The sequence below is a fragment of the Pseudoliparis swirei genome, chromosome 16 (genome assembly GCF_029220125.1).
Source record: "Pseudoliparis swirei isolate HS2019 ecotype Mariana Trench chromosome 16, NWPU_hadal_v1, whole genome shotgun sequence".
Classification (NCBI taxonomy): domain Eukaryota; kingdom Metazoa; phylum Chordata; class Actinopteri; order Perciformes; family Liparidae; genus Pseudoliparis; species Pseudoliparis swirei.
In genome coordinates this window covers 4,106,619-4,122,024 of record NC_079403.1, presented here as the reverse complement: position 1 = coordinate 4,122,024, position 15,406 = coordinate 4,106,619, and the positions used below count along the sequence as shown (strand labels likewise).

The following is a 15,406-nucleotide window of genomic DNA, read 5'->3' as shown; positions in this document are numbered from 1 at the left end:
GTGCAGACGGAGGGCGAACAGGTGAGTTTCGGAGTTCCGTCGTCTTCCCACCAAAAAGACTCGCGGCACCAGAGAGGAGTCCTTTTCCTTTCCCCTCCGCGGGTCATCACAACAAAGGGATGGAGTTCATCTCCCCGACTCCAAGGCCGACTTTATTAAAGACGGAGCGGCATGTGGCTGGCGGCAAAAAAAAAGAAAAATCATTTTTCTGAGGAGATTAAATAGATCAACGGAGTCTGAGGGCTCCGCCGCCGCCGGCGGGATAGAACCCCCCCCCCCTCCCTCCCAAAAAAAGAGCGTCTCGCTTATAATTTCATCATGTGACCACAGGAGCAAAACCCCTAGAGAGGAAGTGGATTCTTCACTTCTCTTTAACCGGCGCTCGCCATCTCGTGCGGCGTCTCGAGTCCATTAAGGAAAAAAAAGGCGGGAAAAAAGCATATCGAACTCCTCACCCAACGGATGTCTTACTGCATTTTCGCGACATCATTAGTATCCCTTTTTTAGTCGGGTGGTGTAATATGAATCATATCAATAATTACAACTTAACGCATTTCATCTATAATTACGGTTATTCAATCACTAATTGAGGCCGCTGTAATTGATGAACAATGAAAAAAAAGTGGCAGGAATTATATGAGTTGACAGAGATAAAGCAACGGCTGCGACACCATGAGCACAAATAGAGGCTGTAAGCAGCACCTGTGTAATTACTCAGTGATGAAAATTAATGAATTTGGATGGCGACAGAAAGACGAGATGACGGATCGTCGACTCGTTTCAATTTAATTTCAATTTATTGTCCGCATAACGACAGAGAACAATGAATTAAAGACCACGGTTACACATTATGATGATATCCACATGAGAAGTCGATCTCTTAAGCGTCTCCCGAATGACGAATTACTCACTATTCTCACTATTAATTAATTTGCACCCATTGAAAAGCGTAAAGGTTCTTTGAGACACCTTTATGGGTTCTTTGAAGAACACCTAAAGGAAATGGTGCCTTAAAGAACCCTGGTTTGAAAGATTCTCTGAGGAACCAGAAATGGTGCCTTAAAGAACCATTTTTAAGGTTCTTTGAGAAACCGTTATAGGTTCTCTGAAGAACACCTAAATGAAATGGTTTTTTAAAGAACCCTGGTTTGAAAGGTTCTTTTTGGAACCAAAAATGGTGCCTTTATGGGTTCTTTGAAGAACTCTTTAAGGAAATGGTTCTTTAAAGAACCCTGCTTTAAAAGGTTCTTTGAGAAACCAGAAATGGTGCCTTGAATAACCATGTTTTAAGGTTCTTTGAGACACCTTTATAGAAGAACTCTATGAGGAAATGGTTCTTTAAAGAACCCTGGTTTGAAGGTTCTTTGAAGGTGATGACATCACTGGTGAACACCACTGGTAATGATCCACTTGAAACTCTTAATGTGGCAATTATCGAAACTTATAAATATCAACTTCTATAATATCTAAAAAAAGCAATCACCGCATCGATCCCACGCTGAACCATAAAGTATTTTCGAGCATTAAAAACGTCAGTAATGTCGAGTACGTGCAAAATATGTAACGAATGGAAATCCACGAGCAGAAACATCTCTGCTGATTTAGAAACTGTGATTATTTGTTATCGATGTTTTTAGCTTCATTATATATTATATATCTCATTTAAATGAACAGAACGAAGCTTTCACTTCTGTATTTGCGCTTACGGGCGAAACCTCTTGGTCGCCCCCTGGTGGCTGAAGCGTTACGACACGTTACCGGGGACATCGTTACCGGGGACATCATTACCGGGGATATCGTTACTGGAGACATCGTTACCGGGGACACCGTTACCGGGGACACCGTTACCGGGGATATCGTTACCGGGGACATCATTACCGGGGACACCGTTACCGGGGACATCGTTACCGGGGACATCGTTACCGGGGATATCATTACCGGAGACATCGTTACCGGGGACACCGTTACCGGGGACACCGTTACCGGGGATATCGTTACCGGGGACATCGTTACCGGGGACACCGTTACCGGGGACATCGTTACCGGGGACACCGTTACCGGGGACATCGTTACCGGGGATAACATTACCGGGGACATCGTTACCGGGGACACCGTTACCGGGGACATTGTTACCGGGGACATCGTTACCGGGGACATCGTTACCGGGGATATCGTTACCGGGGACATCGTTACCGGGGACATTGTTACCGGGGACACCGTTACCGGGGACATCGTTAACGGGGACATCGTTACCGGGGACATCGTTACCGGCGACACCGTTACCGGGGACATCGTTACCGGGGACACCGTTACCGGGGACACCGTTACCGGCGACACCGTTACCGGGGACACCGTTACCGGGGACATCGTTACCGGGGACATCGTTACCGGGGATAACATTACCGGGGACATCGTTACCGGGGACATCGTTACCGGGGATATCGTTACCGGAGACATCGTTACCGGGGACACCGTTACCGGGGATATCGTTACCGGAGACATCGTTACCGGGGATATCGTTACCGGGGATATCGTTACCGGGGACACGTTACGCTATCGGGACATCGTTATCGGACACCGTTCGGGACAGTGCTGTAGCTAAATTTAAAGCGATTCCTTCTGTATTTGATTCGATACCACGTCTCAATATAACAGAGGACTCCTGGTCTAACTTTAGTCCGTCCCAGATTGATCATCTTGTTGACAGTGCCATAGGCTCTCTGAGAATGACACTGGACTCTGAAGAAGAAGACAGTGAGGAAGGAGGTTTGCTCCTGGTATAACCCTCAGACTCAACTAATCTCAAGAATCCGCTTAGTTTGGCGAGATAGTCTTAAAACATATAAGAAGGCCCTCCGTAATGCCAGAGCAGCCTATTACTCATCAATAATAGAAAATAAAACAACCCCAGGTTTCTCTTCAGCACTGTAGCCAGGCTGACAGAGAGCATTCCTATAAACCTTAGTGGTAATGACTTTATGAACTTCTTTAATGAAAAGATTTTAACTATTAGGGACAAGATTAATAATCTCTAATCTGTCCTCAAGTGGAATGGCCTTGAAACCGCTGTATGCCCTGGTGTATATTTGGAGGATTTTCTCCTATCAACCGTGACCAATTATTTTCAACGGTTTCTACTTGAACACGTCTACCTGTCTCTTGGACCCCATCGCCTTTAATTGGCGGCTCTCTATTAGATATTATCAATGTGTCTCTGCTAACAGGCCACCTCTCCTGAAGAAGCCCACTCTGGATCCAGAGGTATTGGCTAACTACAGACCGATCTCTAACCTCCCTTCCTCTCCAAGATCCTTGAGAAAGTGGTCGCAAATCAGTTGTGCGACTTTCTACATCATAATAGTTTATTTGAGAAATTTCAATCAGGATTTAGAAAACACCACAGCACCGAGACGGCACTGGTGAAAATTACAAATGACCTCTTAATGGCAGCAGATAAAGGACTCCTCTCTGTCCTGGTCTTGTTAGACCTTAGTGCTGCATTCGACACCATTGACCATGACATCCTGTTACAGAGACTGGAGCAGTCGATTGGCATTTCAGGCACGGCACTAATTTGGTTTAAATCCTATTTATCAGATCGATCTCAGTTTGTATTCGATAACCACCAACGTTAATCACGGAGTTCCACAAGGTTCTGTGCTTGGACCAATTTTATTTACCTTATACATGCTTCCTTTGGGCAATATTATCAGGAAACACTCCATAAACTTTCATTGTTATGCAGATGACACTCAACTATATTTATCGATAAAACCAGAGGAGAGCAACCAACTCTGTAAAATTCAAGCATGTCTTAAAGACATAAAAACATGGATGACCTGCAACTTCTTGATGTTAAACTCAGACAAAACCGAAGTAATTTTAATCGGCCCTGAGCACCTCAGAGATCAATTATCTGGTGATGTGGATTCTGTAGACGGCATTGCCCTGGCATCCAACACCACTGTAAAGAATCTTGGCGTTATCTTTGATCGGGACTTGTCCTTTAACTCCCACGTAAAGCAAATCTCAAGGACTGCATTCTTTCATCTACGTAATATTTCAAAATCAGGCACATCTTGTCTCAAAAGATGCAGAAAAATTGGTTCGTTACTTGAGACTGGATTACTGCAACTCCTTATTAGCAGGCTGCTCTAATAAATCTCTTAGGTCCCTCAGTTGATCCAGAATGCTGCAGCTCGTGTTCTCACTAAAACTAAGAAAAGAGATCACATCACTCCTGCACTAGCTGCTCTGCACTGGCTCCCAGTAAAATCAAGAATCACTTTTAAAATTCTTCTCTTAACCTACAAAGCCTTGATTGGTGATGCTCCATCATATCTTAAGGAGCTTGTCGTACCATATTGCCCCACTAGAGAGCTACGCTCACTAAATGCGGGACTACTTGTAGTTCCTAGAGTCTTAAAAAGTAGAATGGGAGCCAGAGCCTTTGGTTATCAAGCTCCTCTTTTATGGAACCAGCTTCCAATTTCAGTCCGGGAGGCAGACACAGTCACCTCGTTTAAGAGTAGACTTAAGACCTTCCTCTTTGACAGAGCTTATAGTTAGGGCTGAATCAGGTTTGCCCTGGTCCAGCCCCTTGATATGCTGCTATAGGCTTATAGCTGCCGGGGACGTTTTAGGATGCACTGAGTACCTATCTCCTCTTTTTCTCTCCTTAAGGATGAATTTTCATCTCTCAATCACACGTTACTAACTCTGCTTTCTCCCGGAAGTCCTTTTGACTTTCGTCTCATGGGGTCATCGGACCATCTATCTGCCTGATGGATCGTCTGGGTCGTGGAATTCCTGCTCATGACTACGCCACTGTCCTGTTGAGACTCCGCCCCTCCTCCTCCCCACCGCCATCTGCCTGATGGATCGTGGAGTCTCCATCGTGGAATATGCCTACTATGAACTATTCATACACTCTGTCATATTCATTGAATGTATTTTAACTCTAAATCTGTCCTTCTGTACACATTACATCTATTGCATCTGTCCATCCTAGGAGAGGGATCCTCCTCTGTTGCTCTCCTCCAGGTTTCTTCCCTTTTTTTCCCCCTGTAGGGTTATTTGGGAGTTTTTCCTGGTCCGATGTGAGGTTTTGGGGCAGGGATGTCTATGTGTACAGATTGAGACAAATTTGTAATTTGTGAAATTGGGCTATACAAATAAACTGAATTGAATTGAATCGTTACCGGGGACATCGTTACCGGGGACACCGTTCCCGGGGACATCGTTACCGGAGACATCGTTACCGGGGACATCGTTACCGATGATATCGTTACCGGGGACATCGTTACCGATGATATCGTTACCGGGGACCAGTGGCGGCTGGTGAATTTTTTTTGCGGGGGGGCGCAGTTTAAATAGCACTCAACAAAGAGAAGAAAAGAGGTTTTGAGTAGAATATTGTAAAAAACAAAGCTTTATTTAAAGAACACACCGTGCTCAACACTGTCCAATAACAACTATCAACACACTGTAACTTTGGGCATGAGAGGTTCAGAGCAGCTTTAAGGAACATTGGGTTGGGTTTCAGAGGTTTACACAATAAAAGAGGTTCAGAGCAGAATAGAGTCAGAAAGAGATGCAGCACATGTTACATTGGGTGACAGAGCAGACCCACTACTGTAAAGACAAGTAGCCTCCTCTCTTTAAAGTGGTCACTTTACTCTCTGGTTAAAGTCAATCATGTCTGTAACCAGCCTGTTTCCATTATTCTTGAGAGAATGTGTCTGTTTTTCAGAACTTAGTTGTGTTCCGATGCCAGTTCGGTGCCTTCTGCTGACTGTAAACAGGGTTAGCTTCATGCTGTTAGCGAGTTAGCTCCATGCTCTGAGCTAGATAACTGCGGCAAGATTCGTGCTTTACACTTGTCTGCAGCTCTTTAGACCCCTCCCCCCGTTGTAGTCCAGAGAGTTTCAGTCCCTTTGGAACAACAGACAGGGGAAATTAAACAGCGCATTACTCACTGAGCCTCCAGCTGACAGCTCCGTTAGCTACCTGCTCCCGTAGCTCCGTGGAGCTCTCTGGGCTGAGGGAACGATCCGTCTCTGATCTGCCGAATAGTCCAGTCACGTGAAATAATAAAACGATGTCATTGGCCAATGAGCGCACATTTTTGCGACCCAAGATTCACGTTTCATCCGCCAATGAGAAGCCGTCCTTACTGAAACGACCGTGAAATGTTTTATCGATGCCGTACACACACGTTAGACCAGCGACCCGAAAATGGGGAGGGGCTTCTCTCCGTGATAATGAACGGCGATATATTATATTTTTTCACATTAACTTAAGTGGTTGTTGACAGGCTGACGGTCTCCCACACACATTTAGCGCGTCAACACGGTATATTTACTATTTAAATGATTTGGCATATAATGTTTTTTGACAGGATGTATTTTTTTTTTTCTTCTTCTTTTTTTGTTTCATCTAAAAATGTTAAGAGGGGCGGCGCCCTAGCGCCCCCTATGGACGAACCGCCACTGCCGGGGACATCGTTACCGGGGACATCGTTACCGGGGATATCGTTACCGGGGACATCGTTAACGGGGATATCGTTACCGGGGACATCGTTACATCGCTCACTTCCTGTTTGTTGGTTCGCGGAGGTTCATCAACACGGCGCCTCGGGGGTGCAGAAGTGGGCAGTGTGTGTGTGTGTGTGGGGGGGGGGGGGGGGCTCCCTAGCTGATGATCCGTGCCATGGCTTCATTTTTGCAATTAGTGAAGGGGGGTCGGGGGTCATTTTTGATTAAATCTCCGCTCTTATACTTCACTCAACAGGACTTAATCACTTTCTATGTGGGCGTGCTTGATTGTCTGATTATCACCACATTTTTGGCCGCGGCTCCCGCCCAATCAACTCCTCCGAGACGACCCCCCCCCCCCCACACACACACACTTCTCCTCCTCGATTGATTGGTAAGAGTCACAGTGAGCCATGATGATGGAGAGGCCCGCCTAATGACCGTACATCAACAGACAGTGAGGGGGGGGGATGCACCGCCCCGATAGTTGTCCTCTATTTTGACGTCTGCGGAGGAGGAGGGAGGGAGGGAGGGAGGGGGGGGGGCAGAATGAATAGTCGTCTTCCCAGCAGGACGATTCGACTCCTTCGATGTACAGTAATGAGACTATTAGGAGTCCCAGAAGCATCGCTGACGCTCATTTAGTGTCTCTCTCTCTTCCTCCTCTCTTGCTTTTCTCTCTCCCTCTCCTTCCCTCTCTCTCTCCCTCTCTCTTACTCCTTCCATCTCCCTCCTTTTCCCTCTCTCCCTCCCTCTCCCTCCTCTCTCGCTTTTCTCTCTCCCTATCTCCCCCCCCTCTCTCTCTCCCTCCCTCTCTCCCTCCCTCTCGCTTTTCTCTCTCCCTCTTCTTCCCTCTCTCTCTCCCTCTCTCTCTATCTCTCCCCCTCTCCCTCCCTCCCTCTCGCTTTTCTCTCTCCCTCTCTCTCTCTCTCGCCCTCTCTATCTCTCCCCCTCTCCCTCCCTCTCTCTCTCCCTCTCGCTTTTCTCTCTCCCTCTTCTTCTCTCTCTCCTCTCTCCTCTCTCTCTCGCCCTCTCTATCTCCCCCTCTCCCTCCCTCTCTCTCTCCCTCTCGCTTTTCTCTCTCCCTCTTCTTCTCTCTCTCTCCCTCTCTCTCTCTCTCGCCCTCTCTATCTCTCCCCCTCTCCCTCCCTCCCTCTCTCCCTCTGGCTTTTCTCTCTCCCTCTTCTTCCCTCTCTCCCTCTCACCTCCTCTCTCTCCCTCCCTCTCTCGCTTTTCTCTCTCCCTCTCAGGATGGGTTAAATGCAGAGAACTAATTTCCCCTTGGGGATTAATAAAAGTGTATATATATTCCCTCTCTCCCCCTCCCTCTCTCTCTCTCTAAAGTGAAAGTGTGTGACGCTGAGCCGTATTGCTACTGGTGACCTTTGACCCTTGACTTCTTTGACTCCGTTACATTAAAACTAAAACAAAACTAAAATATAATAACAAAGATAGCCATCTCGTTTTCTCACTCGTGTATTTCATGAGTTTCTTTTTCTTTCATTAATTTAAGATGAAATTATAAGTTTACCAATTTTGTATAAAAATTGTCAAATAAATTCTTAAAGTCATTGCAAAAATGAGGAAGATCCTCGGCCAGCACGTTTTAATAAATGTAAAAAACTTCAATATAATAAAGTCGTTTTCACTCGAGTATTTCATGACATAAAAAAAAAAGTATTTCAATCATTTAAGATGAAATTCTAGGTTTATCAGTTTACTACGTCCATTTTGTGTAAAAATCGTCATAAAAATTCTTAAAGTCATCGCAAAAATGAGGAAGATCCTCGGCCAGCACGTTTTAATAAATGTATCCTTGAGTCCGAGCCCCTCCAGTTACGGATCGCTGACCGCGGACAACCACAACAACACGATGGAAGTCTCTCCGGCCGCAGCTGGAAGCATGAAAACCTTTTAGGAGCTCAGACACCACCTCCACACACTCCTGTGTGTGTGTGTGTGTGTGTGTGTGTCAGTAACATGCATCAGCGGTTGATAAGTATCGCTGCTGTCATCTTCACGATGTTTCTCCTTCTAATGGCGCTCCGACCGTGAGATGTTCCTCCCGGCGCTTTCGGCTCGCTGCCTTACAGCCGAACACGATCCGATCCTCAAAAGCAATTTGATGTTCAGCCCTCGCTGGAGCTTTTACGTTTTGCCCTTTTTTTTTCTCTCCATCTTTTCAACCGTTGATCTATTACTGTACGTACGAGAATTTACAGCACAATCCCGTTTCTTAGACGTATGAATAAAACATTGTCGGAACCTTTCTGGAGCTGCGTTCACACCAAAAAGGCTGCACACTTTTTGCGTGAGTAGATCCGATGAGCGAAGTCAACGTACAGATGCGAGAGGTTGCGGTAGACGCGGATTTTCGCCTCTTTCGTCCTCAACGAGTATGAAGCAGAACTAGTGGTTAGTTCTTCATGGTGGACGGAGTAAAGCCACAGAGATAAGCCCCGCCCCCTCTAAGGCACGAATGACGGGACTAAACCACGACTTGTCACGCGAGTAAAGCGCTGCGAATATTCGCAACATCAAGCGATGCACGAACGGGCCAATCAGGTGCCACGTGGTCAGAGGTGGGAGGCGTTCTCCGTAGGTTTGACGCTAGCCAGACGCTTGGATGCTTTTCGGCTTCTCTCTTTTCTTCGAGGAAAACTAAAAGTAAACGCGGGAAAAGAAAGTGAATTATTATTGATCGAAACCACGGAGTAAAGCAACAGAGATAAGCCCCGCCCCTTCCAAGCCCGCCCCCTTTAAGGTGCGAATGATGCGAAAAAGTCAAGCGAGAAAACTCACAGAAATATTCGCACTGCGCTTTTGGTGTGAATGCAGCATCAGAGGTCAAGACAAGAAGGAAGGGAGGGTGACCTCCAGGTGACCTCCAGGTGACCTCAAGTCCCACGTCATTTACTATTTATCGATAACTTCTCGTGCCCGCGCCACGCCCTCCAACCAAGCTGCAGCAGACCGTCCCCCCCCCCCCCCCGTCCCCCCCCCGCTGCGGTCCGGGGATCTGCAAACCGTGCAGAGACCAACCATCCAATGAGCCGTGGCCCCGCCCCCCCCCCCGCCCCGCCTCCTCGTGAGGCCGAGCCGATTGACGGGGAGGCTTTCACACCTCCCCCGTCGGCGGGCAGAACGTCTCCTATCTGGACGAGGCCCGTCCCCAAACGAGCGTCTGCGCCCTTCACTCATGCACAAAGCTGTCATTTCCCACACCCCCGAAATGCGTCAGCCTGCACCACCGGGAAAGGAGTCGCGGGGGGATTAAGGGACGCCTCCTCGAGGGGATTAAAGCATGTTCCTGACGGACCGGCTGCTCCGCGTATTCACAGGAGTGACTCCATGGCGTGAGAAGAGAGAGAGGGGGGAGGGGACAGTCGACGCCGAGGGCCGCGAGTCGCTCGACCTTGCAGGTTTCCTCGTTTTATGTCGACCGCCAAATAATTCCGATTAAATAGTTAGACGTTCCCCGCTTTTTTCTTCCCAAATAATCGACAGGCGGCGGAGGCAACTCCCGAGTGGAAGCGCTCGCTAATGTCCAGAGTTTTTAATCAAGCAAAATAAGGAGGGGGGGCGGACCCACAATGCAGCACTGTACGTGCTGAATGCATTAATTCTCCTCCTCCTCCTCCTCCTTCCCTGTCCTGGTTGTAATTAAGGGTAATTCTGTCTCCAGGCCACATTAAGGACTCTGCACACAAGTCCCAACCCACATAATTAAATGTGTTGTGTGTGTGTGTGTGTGTGTGTGTGTGTGTGTGTGTGTGTGTGTGTGTGTGTGTGTGTGTGTGTGTGTGTGTGCTCTAACCATCTGGAGACCTCATCTCTTGAAACACGCATGTCAAATTGATTCCTTAATAATGCGTGTGCGTGTCTCCTCAGTTATTTATCACCACGTGGGATTAGCTGTTTATGTTTGTTTGGCTTTCATCAGCGGCACCCGCAGCACATATTAACACACACACACACACACACACACACACAGAGCAACAACACCCTTAAGGTGGGAGTAGAACCGGCTCAATCAGGCTGCAGCGGACGGATCTCTCATGTTTGATGGCGGGTACCACCGGGGACGTCTTGGTGGGGCGTCACGGTTCCATCACGCTTCAAATCAGACACAACGTGTTTCACCAGCTCTGCAGGGAAGAACGTGTGTCTGCCATGTTATTCATATACCTCTCTGCTTTTGTGAACACAAGAGCTTTTGGGTAAACCGATTTAAAACACCCAAAACAGTTCGTCCACATGAGTAAACTTATGTTTTCTCGATAGATATGAAGAATTAAAAAAAAAATCTTAATTACATTTTCAGCTTTAGGTTCCATATTATCTCTTTTCACATGTGCCTGAGGATGACTGTGCCTCATTATATAGAGATGAAATATTTCTACAATTTTTGATGTATAACATATGAAGATGTGTCATATATGTGCCTTTAAATTTATTTTAATTTTTTGTAAAATAGAGAAAATTAACCCAGACCCCAGAGGGTAACAACCCCAGTTTTCTTTTTTTTCTTTTTTCTTCCAACAAAAAGTATAGAAAAGTGATATTTTTCTCTTCTTCTTCCGTTTTCATTCTCCCATTCACCCTCTTGTTTCTCCCGGAGCATGTCATCCCTCTGTTTCTTTCATTCTCCTTTAAAAGGTGAATACAAAATAAATTGTGTGAAATCCAGAAAATTAGCCATTTTTATTCTAACAAAAAGTATTGAAAAGTGATATTTTCTTCTTGTTTTCATTCTGCCTTTCATCCTCTTTTTTCTCCCGGAGCATGGCAGTTCATCCACGTGAGTAAAGTTATGTTTTCACGAGAGATATGAAGAATAAAAAAAACATCTAAATTAAATGTTCAGCTTTAGGGTCACAATATATAGAGAGATGAGATAGGTGTGCAATTTATGATGTATAACACATGAATATGTGTCATAGATGTGCCTTTAAAAGGTGAATTAAAAAAATGTGTGACCCCAGTTTCTTTTTTTATTCCAACAAAAACTATTGAAAAGTGATATTTTCTTGCATTTGTGTTCTCCCTTTCACCCTCTTTTTTCTCGCGCAGCATGTCATCCCTCTGTTTCTTTCCTTCCCCCTTCAGATGGCCACAGACCCACATGTGTGCAGTCAGAGGAGCGGTCCTCCGGTCCTCGCCGAGGGGGATTAGCCTCGTGCCGAAGTGCCTCGAGTCATGATGACTGCAGCGGGGGAACACATTCAAACATTTCAGGAGATAACGGCAATCTGCAAAGCAGAGAGGACTTAAGCAGCTCCCCGTGGCTTCTTGTGGAGCTGACAGAAGAGAAGTCGCCACCGACGACCGGGCGGGGAGAGAATACCCTCCTCCTCCTCCTCCTCGCTCCGTCTCTCTCTCGCTCTCCCTTTCGGATTTCTGTATCCACATTTTTGTCCCAATTTCTAAGCGCGGCAGTTACATTTCCCACCAAGAGATTCAATCCGGGTTCAATTCCCACAGCCGGAGGACACAAGATCAAAAGATAGCTCCATGTAGAGTATGAGGGGGGGGCGGTGCTATTCTCTCACTATCATCTCATCATTGCCGGCTTCCCCCCAAGAGCGGCGCAGAGCCCCTCCCCCCCTCCCCCTCATCACAGAGGATAAAAGTCATTACCACGGTGAGGGATTGGAGCCGACGTTGTAATGACAAATGCTTACTAGACACGAATGAGGGCTGAATTTACCAAAAATAAAAAATAAAAACAAGAGCGCACAATGCCGACGTTGGCAATCCAGCTCACTGGAACATCTCGGTGCTGCTGTAACCGATTTATGAATGAACAAGAGAGGAGCGAGAGAGACATGCCAAGCAAGCTGTTAAACAATAAAACCAGTGAGCTGGGATGAAAAATTATATAAATATGAATATATATTTACACTACCGTTCAAATGTTTGGGGTCACCCAGACAATTTGGTGTTTTCCATTAAAACTCACACTTTTATTTATCTAATGAATTTCAAAATGAATATAAAATATCATCAAGATGTTGACGAGGTTAGAAATAATGATTTTTATTGTAAATATTAATGTTGTTCTTCTTGTGGCTTAAAGGAAGGCCAGTTTTATTGCTTCTCTCAGCAGCATAACTGTTTTCAGCTGCGCTCACATAAAAAGGGTTTTCAAGGGTTTTCTACCCCTCCGTTAGTCTTCTAAGGCGATAACACAATGTACCATTAGAACACCGGAGATGGGCCTCTACACACCTATGTAGAGACTTCATTAAACACCAGAGAATAGTCATGTACCACATTAATAATGTATAGAGTGTGTTTATGATTCATTTAATGTTATCTTCATTGAAAAAACAGTGCTTTACTTTGAAAAATAAGGACATGTCTACGTGACCCCAAACTTCTGAACAGTAGTGTATAAATATTTGTTTCACCAAAAAGAAGAATCCTACCTTCCCCACATACTGTGTTTCCGGTCCCAAGTGTTCTTCTAAAACAAAGAACTGGTTCCAGATCCAGCCCCTCTTGGGCCTGTGGTGGACCTCCGGGCCCCCGTTGGCCAGCCTGGTCTGGTTCCTGGAGGGCACCTTGGCGGGGACGTGGTAGCTCGCCGCGCAGCACCTCTGGATGAAGCAGAGGCACACCAGGAAGGGGCAGAGGCAGGAGGTGGCGGGTATCCTCATGGTGGCTTTTGTAAAAAGTTATCCCCAAGGTGGTAAGCTCCTCCCACTCCCGCCGCGGCAGCCGCCAGAACTAGCCACCGCTGCAGGCCCCTCCCCCTTGTGGAGTAGTCCCGGCGGGGGGAAAAAACGGAATCTAAATCCAAACTAGGGATATAGCGGTCCGGGTAGATCCTCCCAGGTTCATGGCCCCCACCCCAAAAAATGAAGGTTTTTAATGAAAAGAAGAAGAAAAAAGTTCCACGATAAAATTTACATTATGGAATTTCCCAGGCTTGAGAGACGGCGTGCAAAAAAAGGACGTGAAGTTCGGCGGCTGCTCTACCGAGAGCGGAGGTTAATCCCGGAAGCCATTCTGGATTTCCTGCGACAGGCGAAAGGGAAAAGAGAAGAAGAACACCAGAGTTAGAGATTAATTTGATGGATATTAGAAGCAAAATGTCGACTAATTCCCTCCAATTAAATTGAAACTCATGAATCCTTACAGACGAGGACATGCTCTTCTAACTGAAAAAAAGGAGTCCAAAACGGGCAACGAAAGACTCTATTTTTGGTGTTTTGGGCCTTTTTTTCTAGAAGCTAAATGTTGACTAATTCCCTCCAATTAAATCGTAACTCATGAATCCTTACAGATGAGAACATGCTCTTCAAACTGGAGAAAAAAAGTACAAAATGGCCGACGAAAGACTATTTGCAATTTTTGCCATTTGGGACTTTCAGCAGTCACGGGGTTATTTAGAAGCGGGATGAGTGAGTCGGCATTAATGGAAGCCATCGGGGGGAAAGAGGGTTTGATTCTTCTGTTTACTCTTCAAACTGAAAAAAGTACAAACGGGCAAGGAAAGAGTATATTTGGGCGTTTTGGGTCATTTTTTTCAAGAAGCTAATTGCGACTAATTCCCTCCAATTAAATTGAAACTCATGAATCCTTACAGACGAAACCGTACATGCTCTTCAAACTGAGAAAAAAACACTACAAAATGGTCGCTGAAAGATTATGCGGTTGCTATTTGGGACTTTTAGGAGTCACAGGGTTATTTAAAAAAGGTGGCGCATGCCTAAAAAGGTCATAAAAACACCACTGTACTCAAAAAATATATTCATCAGTGTCGCACTCCTCACTTCCTGTTTCCCTGATCTTCAGATGCCTGACCTCCGAGGGCTGCATGAACCAATCGATGAAATCGATTTAAAATTAGACTGTTAAAAGAGTTGGCGACGAAATTCGTTATCGATTCGTTGTATTACGCCACTCGATAAGTCTGGGAGATATTTGAGTAGATTCCATGCAAAGTCAACGCTCTTCAAACTGGAAAAAAGCGTGCAACGAAAGACACCTTTTGGCAATTATTGAGGGAACACCAGAGTTAGAGATTAATTTGATAGATATTAGAAGCTAAATATCGACTCATTACAGATGAGGACATACTGTTCAAAACTGGAATAAAGAGTAAAAAACGGGCAACAAAAGACTATTTTTTGTGTTTTGGGCAATTTCTTCTTGAAGCTAAATTCGACTTATTCCTTTCCAATTCAATTGACACTCGTGAATCCTTATAGATGAATCCTTACATGCTCTTACAGTACAAAAGTACAAAAAGAGCAACTACAAACTTTATTTTGGGGCGTTTCGGCATTTGTTTGCCTTTATGCCGATGATGCAACACACGTTTACGACTTCTTAGGAGTCACGTGTATATTTCAAATAGGTGGCGCAGGCCTACCAGGGTCGGAGCGCGATGTTGTCGGTCGGCTTTGATGGAAGACGTCGAGGGGAAAGAGGGTTTTGATTCGTCTGTTTTAACACAGCCGAGGCTTCCTGCGAGGCTTCCTGCGAGGCTTACCGCGTTTGCCAGTGCGGTGAATAATAAGTGTGGCGGGAAGAAGTGCGTGAGCTACGGTAAGGAGAGACTTCAAGACACTCGAAAAAAAGACACAGAGAGATTTTTATAAGAGGCAGTGAAATGGAAAAAGACCAAGAAACTTTTTTTTTTTTTTATATCAAAACTATATATTTGAAGGTGGCATTGAAGAAGCTTTGTGACTAAGCATGCTAGAGCTCTTTTGACAAGGATGTGCATCACACCTGCGTGAGCGACTCTGTGGTCTTTTCAAGACGAGGTGTTACGGAAGAATCATCCGGTCTCGGGGTGGGTTTTAAAGTGAGATATATTATTTAAGTGCCGCTGAAGCATGAAATCGATCTTCGGC

The 15,406-nt window shown here is 45.8% G+C and overlaps 1 protein-coding gene across 2 annotated transcripts in view; it reads right to left on the bottom strand.

Moving 5' to 3' along the window:
* Nucleotides 1-15,406, bottom strand: part of LOC130206293 (cadherin-18) — a 129,936-nt gene that overhangs the window by 72,115 nt on the left and 42,415 nt on the right. For both annotated transcript variants that reach the window (XM_056434198.1, XM_056434197.1), the window contains exon 2: nt 12,968-13,559. In XM_056434198.1, coding sequence (XP_056290173.1) covers nt 12,968-13,198 — 231 coding nt within the window. In that variant the 5' untranslated portion in view covers nt 13,199-13,559. The remainder of the gene's footprint in view (nt 1-12,967; nt 13,560-15,406) is intronic.